The 9,832-nt window shown below is 41.7% G+C and overlaps 1 protein-coding gene across 1 annotated transcript; it reads left to right on the top strand.

The window, feature by feature from the left end:
* Nucleotides 1–713: 713 nt before the first annotated feature.
* LOC109969777 (KN motif and ankyrin repeat domain-containing protein 1-like) lies at nt 714–8,603 on the top strand. Its single transcript, XM_020616919.1, has 10 exons — nt 714–3,268; nt 3,762–3,914; nt 4,446–4,554; nt 4,635–4,805; nt 4,948–5,035; nt 5,526–5,745; nt 6,980–7,122; nt 7,961–8,161; nt 8,320–8,418; nt 8,514–8,603. Exons 1-10 carry the CDS (start codon nt 952–954, stop codon nt 8,574–8,576), a joined length of 3,564 nt encoding a protein of 1,187 aa, XP_020472575.1. The 5' UTR covers nt 714–951; the 3' UTR covers nt 8,577–8,603.
* The last annotated feature ends 1,229 nt before the right edge of the window (nt 8,604–9,832 follow it).

The following is a 9,832-nucleotide window of genomic DNA, read 5'->3' as shown; positions in this document are numbered from 1 at the left end:
ACAGCCTTTTTGTTTGTAAGTGTACAATGGAACTTAAAAACAAAATGTTTAGCACTTATGTTCAAATATAAATGTAGTTACCTTTTTGTTTGTAAGTGTACAATGGAATTTAAAAACAAAATGTTTACCTGTTTCATGTGTTACAATTTAAAGTTTATCAAGTATTTGTTACTTTTTGTTTGTACAAAGGCAGAAATACTTGGAAGATGTCTGTGGTTAAGAAAACGTGCCAAGACTATGGTCGGACATTTGGAGGAGGGAGAGTTGCAGAGTAATTATAGAGTTGGTTCAGTCTACTCTATGTACAGACACATACCATTTAGAGAGAAGCGAGTACACAGTCAGTAAATTCTCCTGTCCCTCCTCTTCTTGTGGGACAGGCTCCGAGAGATTGTAGTCAAAGGCATTTGGAGGTGACAAAGACTTTAGAAACGGACGCTGATGAACATGTAATGCTGAGGTAAGGAAAAAATTAAGTAAACTAAGTGTAGTAAGAGCATCCTTACCTTAGATTCTCAATATTGATAGTTTTATAGTTAGTTTGAAATGTAAACTCTTAATGTATGGAGATTTTCTCAACTTATATTTTTAATCACATGCCATCTGGGTGACATTTGGAGACACCTCCACACAGTGTCTGTTTTAGATATTGCCCTTCGCTCTACAACAGTAATTAACTGTGGTTATCCCACTGCTGGTCTAACAGGTCAAAGCACTGGAGAGTGTGTTCCTAAGTACGTGGGGATTGACTGCGGTTATCAGTCGGACGTCGACTACCTCAGGTGTGTGGACAATTTTCAAAACAGCATCACCATAAAGCGATTAAGTCTTAAGAGAAGGCCCAAAGCGGCCACCAATAATGTGGAAAAAACACAGAGTGGCATTTCATCCAGCCAGTCACGTTCTTCAGAATCGTTGTCAGCATCCGGCAGTGACAATACAAGACTAGGCATGGCTTCTAGAACCAGAGGTCGACCTCCTCTTCCTCCACCACATGGTCCACCTTCAGATACCAAGCCCTCAAGGACTGAGGCACAAGCAGCCTCTCGGATACTTAATGAGTCAAAACCTCAGGCTGCTGCAAGATCTCTTGCTTTGCAAAGACAAAGCCCCATGTTGGAAAAGACCACTGTAGAGACCCACAAACCTTTGGATCAGGAGGTGACAAGTCAGCCTCCACCTCAGCCACACCCTCGTCGACGACTGGCCAGCTTTGGCGGGGTAAGCTCCCCAGGGTCACTCTCCGCCTTCACGGGCTTAACTGCATATAATCAGAACAATACTGGGAGCAAGTGTACTGGCAAGGGGGGTGACATGCATGTCCAACTTAAATCATCCCTGGGCAGTAGAGGCAGCACCGGCTGTCTTAACTTCAGCCCACAGAGCAGTGGTAGAACCACCCCCATTACAAATCTTGGACCGATGCACCTGCAGCATGTCCGCGATCAGATGGTAATAGCTCTGCAGAGGCTGAAGGAGCTGGAGGAGGAGGTGAAAAGCATCCCTATTCTCCAGGTAAAAATCTCAGTCCTTCAGGAGGAAAAAAGGCAACTGGCCTCTCAGCTCAAGAACCTGAGTGACAATGAAGGTATAAATGATGTGATCTGGAGGAAAGAAAAGAGCAGGGAAAGGTCTGATACTGAGAATAAAGTACATACTAAGGAAGAACTTGAGAGCATAGTGAGAAGTGACTGCACTGATATTAGAGAGTTCAGGCAACTGACTGAAAAGATGCAGGCACTGGAAAAAAACATCAGGGGTGGATACTTGCAAGCATGGAGTGGAGAAGCCCAAAGTTCTTTGCATGACAAAACTGTCAAGTCAGCTGCAACAGGAACTGATACAGATATCACCTTGTCTAAAGCCACAAAGGAAACCAAATGTATGTGTACTGATCAGATAGAAACAAGGTCCACTGGAACGCAAGTGTCTGAAGTTCATCTTGGAATCTCCACAGAATGGGAAGCAGAGCTTGATGCCCAACAACTAATCATTGGTGCCCTGAAGGAGAAAATGTGTCACTTAGAAGCAGAACTGAAAGAATCAGTTCTCCAGGTAGAGATGAGTCATCTGAAATTGGAGATTCAGGCTGCAGGAGCAAGGAACCGTGCTGATAAAGCTTCTCTTGCTAGGCCATCCACTGCAAGTACAGGCACTGAGGTGAGGCCTCACACCACAAGCCAGGGAGTAGGTAATCACACAGAGGTCAAGGATGCAAGCACAGGTGAGAAAACAGAGGTCAACACTGTTGGAGTATCTAATTGTGGACCTGAGCTGAAGAATGCTTGCATAGGACCAGATGTGCCCATGAGCTACTATCAAGTCAGACAGCGAGTAGAGACCATGGAAAAGGGCGTGGGGATACAAGTTTCTTTGAACACACAAGGAGCTGGGACAGAGGTAAAGTTATGTGATGCACAAACAAACACGGAGGTACCAGTGGAAAATCTGGGATCTAAGAAAGGAAAGTTTAAGAATCATTCAGTGGCTTGTGGAGACTGTTCTGTAGATGTGATCATTTGTGAGGCAAAGGAAGTGGTGTCTCAAGGTACAGCCACAGATCCAGTCAAAGGGGTTGATTTGGGAATCATGGTGTCACCCCAGACAATTTCACAGTGTACCAACACCGTCTCCACTTCAGTGTCTCGCTTTACAAACACCACACATGCCTTCAACACCGACTCCAGCACCAATACTCTCCTCAGTACCCACAACAAGCACACCAACACCTCTCAGACTGTTACTAGGACTGTGTCTGTAGGAAACGGGATTAGAGACATCAAATGTACCCCAGAGATGCAGGAAATTGGTTCAAGAACTGCAAACGTGGTAGGAAAAGCTTTAAAACAAACACCAGGGACAGTGACAAAGGTAACCAGAGACACTGGTGTTGGGTTCACCAACATTAATGAGAATTTCTTGGTTGGACTGAAAACCCGAAATATGGCCTCTGGACCGTCCCATCTGCCTGACCCCACCAAGACAAGGAGCATCGGTGTAGGGGAGGGAAAGATATGGGATCTGTCACTTTCATCTGTTACACCCGGCCAGAGTTTCCAGCAACCTACACAGCCACAGTGGGACTCTGAACTAAATCATCACATAGAGAAGATGCAGCGGCTCCTCAGGGAGCATGGGGGCCTCTTCACAGAGAACGATAATAAGCAGTACAGCAGCCCAGAAAACAACAGCTCCAAAATATCCTGCAACACCAAGGCTGTGGGCCAAGGAGGAACAGAAGTCTGTTGTTTTGATTCTCAACCAACAGGTAACAATGTAGGAAGTTAGTTGTGTGACAGGTAGTTTTCCTGTATGTTTGCATTTAGTGTACCTCACCCAAAAGCAGTGTGTGTGTGTGTGTGTGTGTGTGTGTGTGTATGTTTCTCAGCCAACAGGTAACAATGTAGGAAGTTAGTTGTGTGACAGTTAGTTTTCCTGTATATTTGCATTTAGTGTACCTCACCCAAAAGCAGTGTGTGTGTGTGTGTGTGTGTCCTTGAGCCAGGCAAATGTCTGCAAAGCTGATTTTTTATTTTTATTTTAAAACCTGTGGTGTTTACATCCAAGTTTGTTTGTTGGGACAATGCTATATTGGAATGGCAGGAAACCAAAGTTCACCTTTTGTACGTTGCCCCATCGAACCACCAGTGTTCAAAAACTCCACTAGGTGCCTTTAATGCTGGGTTGTTATCATGCAACATCTGTCAAATCCTGCTGGTACTATTCCAAACCTTCACCACTATCCTTTTTCTGTGTCGCAGTCAGCAGCGACTTTCAGTCCTCAGCTCAACTTTCAGCTGACTCTTCTAAATGTGACAAAGCAAGCCAAGGAATCTGCCAACAGGGTGGTAATGAATCAGAGGTGAAAAGAATGATACAAATATTAGAACAACAGACATCCCCTGCTCTGCAAGGTAAACATGCATGTGTGTGTTATTTCCACGTTAATCTTCATAGGAAATACAATAAACAAAGGTGGATAAGAAGACTGTCTGGGCAAAAGTAGTGTAGTTTAAAACTGTTCCTTTTTCAGACAGCTCCTGAGGCCCAGTTTAAACTCACAGAAGGCTTAGAGGGTGTGGTCACTTTTGTCTTGGCAAGCTGACTTTGAGGAATACACTTGCAATGTTTGGAACGATATCTGGGTTTGGTAGGCGTTTCATACCACATAGTAGTTTGTGGCTGAGATGCTAAAATCGGACGCGTCACAGGAGGAACTGGTGTCAGAGAATGTTTTCTCTTTTAAACTGATGCCTTCAGATTGTAAGAATATATAAAGTTAGTATTATGAGCATATCCTCACATCTGAGACCTGCCCAGATTGCCCTGTTATATTGTGTTGCATTTAATAAAATAAACCACACATCACACTGATAAATTAATCAAGTGCTGTGTGCATATATTAAGATTCAGAAGGAGGTGCTACTGTATATCATTGTTTCTAGACAGATCAACTAATGCTGGTGTGCTGCAGGCTGTAATGAAGAAAATGCACGGTGACCAGGGCTGTAGCAGCAGCAGGAAAAGCATGAAGTTAATGAGGGTGACCACAGGGTTGGTATCTAAAGCGAGTCTCTTGGATGTGTTAGGTCAACATGTTTTCAGCGTGTTACATTCTTTTTTTCTGTCCTCAGATTAGACCCTAGGTCATCATGTAAGCTCTCTGCCAATGAGAAGGTTAACTCTGAGGAAGTGGAAAGGAAAGGAAACAGGAAACTAAGGGATGCTTCTCAAGATGGAACACAAGCAAGAAAGGGCAAAGGTGGCTCCCACAAGGGATCAAGCACAAAATCACACATGCAGAGGTAATGTAGGAGTGTAGAATATTGGCTCCGCTGAATATTTCTGTATTAAAAAGCTGCAGTCTTGGTATTTTACACTGTGTGAGTGTAACCTTTGAGGGCTTCACTCAAGCCTGAGTAACTCGTAGCATCTTATTTCTTTCAGGTCTAAGTTAAGCGAAATGTTTTTTTCTGCTTGTCAAGTCTTAAAGATGCACCTGGACGATGACACTGCCTTGTCCAGCAGGGAGCTGGTATGTTTGTTCATTATATTCACTGTGAGAGCCTCTGAAGGCCACTGAGTTTCTGTACAGTATATGTTTGTGTGCACGTCTAACTAAATGCAGGCTTTGTCCAAGTATGGCATTTAAAAAGAAATGACTAGCATTGAATGAAATTTCTGCCTTTGCACTTCTGTTGAACTTGACCATGGGCATTTCTTTCCTCACAGTCAGATATTTTGTAAAACAGATGAGAAGATGAAGTAGTAGTATATTAAAAAGGAAAACCAAGAAAGATTTCATTCAAAACAAAAATTCTAACAAAACTGTCAACACACCACTAAGTTTTTGGTGATATTTCTAAGCCTCTACTTTAATGATGCTGTTTTGGAGATTTTTATAAGTTCTTCCTTTACTGACCTGTGAATTATGGCAACTTGCCATGAATTTTCGAGGATGCATAAACAACCAGAGTTTTAATATACACATACCTGAGTTTCTTGTACTCTTTTGTTCCTTGCAGCGTGACTGTCTAGAAACACTCCAGCAAGAGTGGTTCGCCGTGTCCAGCCACAAGTCAGCTGCTGCCAACACTGTGGACGACTACTTGGCAGCATTTCAGATCATTTCCCCATCAGTTTTGCAACACATAGTTAATATGGCTGACATCAACGGAAACACTGCTCTGCACTACAGTGTGTCTCACTGCAACTTTGGTATTGTCAAGAAACTCCTTGATGCAGGTACAACAATGCTCACGGGGTAACTTAGGGTCATCGTCTATTCTGACAACTGACCTTTTCATCTTTTGTTTCCCCTCCTTGCTTTCATCTTTTGTCCCTCCTTGCTGACAGTTTATTTCATCTTTTGTTTCCCCTCCTTGCTGACAGTTTATTTCTCCACAGTTTGCACTTACAACATAACCAAAATAAAAAGGCGCCAGTTCCCTTTTTTATTATTCACTGCTTTTTTGAATGGTTGGTTTTTTCTGTATTCACCTGGCTGTCAAACTAAATTTCCCCTCTTCTGATGACAGTAGAAATGATTGAATAATTAAATAGCAGAGGTGAGGAACCCTGAACAGTTTGGCGGTACTGCACATGGCCAGTGAACGCTGTGGTTCAGGGTGTTGTCTGTAGGCATTACTACGCTTCCCAGAAGCCACTAGGGGACAAACAGGCAAACACTGAGTGAGTCACTCTGTGTATCATGAATTGTTACAACGTTTTCTCCACTGTGCTCAGATCAAGCAAGAAACAAGTGTTCAGAAATATAATTCATGGCCAGTCACTTCAGACACTAATCAATGTAAATAGGAAACCAGGAAAATACTGAATCGTGTCTAATGGAAAGCCTTGTTGTGGCTTTCAAAATATAATCAATAAAAGTATGTGGGCAAAAGTCTTCTGTATGACATTAATTTATCAAGAACGTTATTTTTGTAATGTTCCTAATGGAAAAAACAAACGACAAACGGCTTTTTATGTTGTTCAAAATGAAGACAACCAAATATCACCTGTTAAAATACACCCAGGACTTCAGTTAATGGACCGTATGGCTGAGCCTGGTGCTTCACATTATGCACCAAGGGAGTGTTTTAACAACTATGTGAAACCTCCTTAAAAACATATGCTTTGAGAACTCCTAATTAAGCAGCAGCAACAAAACCAGTTATTTAAGGACACTTTATGTAATACTTAAATGCGTTTCCATCTCTGCTGCTACACAGTTCAAGAATGGCTTTTGAAAGAGCCTGTATTTTATCCATGTCAACAGACCAGTTTATATGGATGACCTTTTATTTTTACATAGAAAAGGTGAATTTTGCACAGGTATTTTTCACAATCTTAAACACGGCACCGTCAGTAGTGGGGAACAGTTTGCATACATCACAAATAAATAAACTTTTCTTCTTTATGACTTTCTCTTTTACTCTTTTGTTTGTTCCACTTGGGTTGTTGACCGCCATCACTACAGAGGTGTGTAATGTGAATCAGCAGAACAAAGCAGGGTACACACCCATCATGCTGGCTGCACTCGCAGCTGTGGAAACTCCAGAGGACATGAGAGTGGTGGAGCAGCTCTTCACAAAAGGAGACCTCAACGCCAAGGCCAGCCAGGTCAGTCTGTTCTCCGGTGCTGAGTGTGGTGTCCCCCTGTTTCTCTAACTGTGCTCTGGGAACTACTTAAAACAAATACTTGATTCTTACCTACTATAAATTGGTAGGATATTTTTTAATTCCTTTTGGGTTACTATATCTGTGGCTCAAATGTAATGTTTGGATGTTATGATTGTCAGGGTTTTTAAATCAGCAGTTCTTTTGGCACTACGGGAAATGGCATATAAACATACTGTATGCATTTTAAAAATGTAAATCTATAACTTCTTGAAGATTTCTTTTAGGATTTACAGAGGAATTTTTGGTAACACTAGTTTACAGACCAAGTGATTTCCTAAGAAGTTTCCTGAAGGAACCATATAATTTGGAACCGATTACAGTTAGAGATAGAGTGAGCCATTGGTACACCTTTAGTCATTTCTAAATGCTAAGCTAGCACAAACTTGAGGCTTTAATTCAGAGGACAGAAGGTGAACAACCACCCAGTTCAAATAATAAATCAATAAAAACATTTTAGAGAGGTTTAAATTGAGAAATTTCTTTAATAAAAATTCATCTGCAAGCCAATAAACTCTACAGCTAAGTGGATTAACTTTCTGCAATTAACTACAGGAAACTTATGAAATTATTTTGAAAGAGTGAACCTGTAAAATAAGGCACTATGAACTTTTCAGTTAGACTTCCTCAGTTTATTATTGTGGTGAATTCTGTGTTTGCTGTAGAAAATGTCACATTTGATCTGACTACTGACAGAAAGACCTGAGGTTACACAGATAATTAATAGAAGTGTTTACATGTGTGGACTGTTTTCTGTTTGACCCTGGCTTCTGTCGTCTAGGCCGGCCAGACGGCTCTGATGCTGGCTGTGAGCCATGGCAGGATGGACATGGTGCAGGCACTCCTGGCACAGGGGGCAGAGGTCAATCTCCAGGATGATGAGGGCTCCACAGCGCTGATGTGTGCAAGCGAGCACGGCCATGCTGACATTGTCAAACTCCTGCTGGCGCAGCCAGACTGTGATGCCACACTGACTGACAGTGTATGTGAGTCGTTGCTTCAATGAGCCTGGTGGCCTCAAACTGAGAAACTGGAGCCTTTGTTTCACATATGAGAAATTCAAACCTATGTGTAATTAGATGTGCACGGTATGTTTTTGGTACAGCAGAACTTAACATTTATGTTTTGGGGTGTCTACAGGATGAAAGCACTGCCCTGTCCATTGCACTGGAGGCAGGACATAGTGACATTGCGGTGCTCCTGTATGCTCATGCCAACTTCTCCAAAGGGCTGACGGGGGTATGTGGGTCCACACTTTCACAGCACTTGAAGTATATATGCAGGTATTTTTTGTATTTTATTCTTTTCATCTTTATTGTGTTCTCTCTCAACAGGCAGCAGCTCATCACAGCAGTAAGTCTCTCAGCTCCTCTGGTGCTAGACGTGTCTTCGAATGAGACCACGTCCTAAAGTCTGAACGGCTGCTCCATGAATCCTATTAATGAGGTGAATCGGTGTCTACAAAGCAGAGGGAGATTAAGTTTCAGAAGAGACTGATTGTAACAGTGACACTTCACCCCCTGACAGACCACTAGTTCTCCAGTGGCATTTTAGCGTAGCATTTGTTAGCTCAGTAGGTAATACAGTATATGCATGGCAGAGTATATTACTACACTATATTCATAATAGGTACTGCAGTAGTGTTGGAGCTGCAGTCACCTACTATCACTTCAATTTATATTTTGATTCTTTGTAAATATTAGCTGCGGTATTTTAAAGCTGCACAAGAAAATCAGAGGATACAAAAAGTTAGACAAATTTAAATATGTGAGTAAATGTGTAAAGTGACAAATGCATTATAGCTTCATATTTAAAAAAAAAAAGTCTTGATAAATAAAAGCCTTTTGGGAACATACATGTTTTGACTGTTTTATTTGTATTTCTAAGTTCATCGTTTACTGTATCTGTATATTGTTTTACTAGAGGAGTCAGTGCATGATCAAACTGTTTTAAACATTAAGTTTGTAATTTTACCAAAGTATAAACTCTACATGACTGTAGCTCTTCTGTTAAAGGAAATACCATTCTTATATGTGTCCACGAAACTTCAAGGTGATTTGTTTAGGTTAAATTAACTGCAACATGTTGGTTTAGTGAGTTTCACACATGTAGAGCAGGGGGTTGGATTTTACCTTTAGACAGATCCAGGCTGCTTGGCTCCACTCTTTATGCCAAGCAAAGCTAATCAGCTGGCTGTAGCTTTATGGTTGGACCAACAGACTGGTATCAATCCCATCACACAAGTCTCCTTTAAGTGTTGCCTACATTAGTGTTGACAGTGATGAAGGCTGGACGGCCAAATGTTTTCTTTAAGTGAATAATCATTAACTGCACTGCTCTCATCATAAGCACCAACTGGTAAGCATTCCTTTACTGGAAATTTATTTTAAACAAGCTCCTGTGTTGTTCTGTGCTGGGGAAAGCTGCTTATTCACTTTTTAACAGTGTCTTTTCTACAATATCCCTTTCTAATCAAATGAATGAAAAAAAAAGTCCAGAGACTCAAATGTGAAAAAGCTTTTGGAGCCTTTTTTTAAACCCTCATTTAACTAAGTTAAGGTCAGATTTATCTCTTCACACCCAGCTCTGTTCACCTGTAAGACATTACTTGTGCCTCTTACAGACATCGTCCATGTCCATGTCTTCCCCACTG

This window comes from Monopterus albus, unplaced genomic scaffold, assembly GCF_001952655.1.
Source record: "Monopterus albus unplaced genomic scaffold, M_albus_1.0 scaffold181.1, whole genome shotgun sequence".
NCBI classification, from domain to species: Eukaryota; Metazoa; Chordata; class Actinopteri; order Synbranchiformes; family Synbranchidae; genus Monopterus; species Monopterus albus.
This window is presented reverse-complemented; position numbering and strand designations above follow the sequence as displayed.

Excerpts from the sequence above, each read along its gene's own strand:
- LOC109969777 (XM_020616919.1), top strand. The coding sequence starts at position 952 with ATGGCTTCTAGAACCAGAGGTCGACCTCCTCTTCCTCCACCACATGGT. Across the intron at positions 5,036-5,525 it reads CCTTGTCCAGCAGGGAGCTG|CGTGACTGTCTAGAAACACT; the intron begins GTATGTTTGTTC and ends TGTTCCTTGCAG. Across the intron at positions 5,746-6,979 it reads CAAGAAACTCCTTGATGCAG|AGGTGTGTAATGTGAATCAG; the intron begins GTACAACAATGC and ends CCATCACTACAG.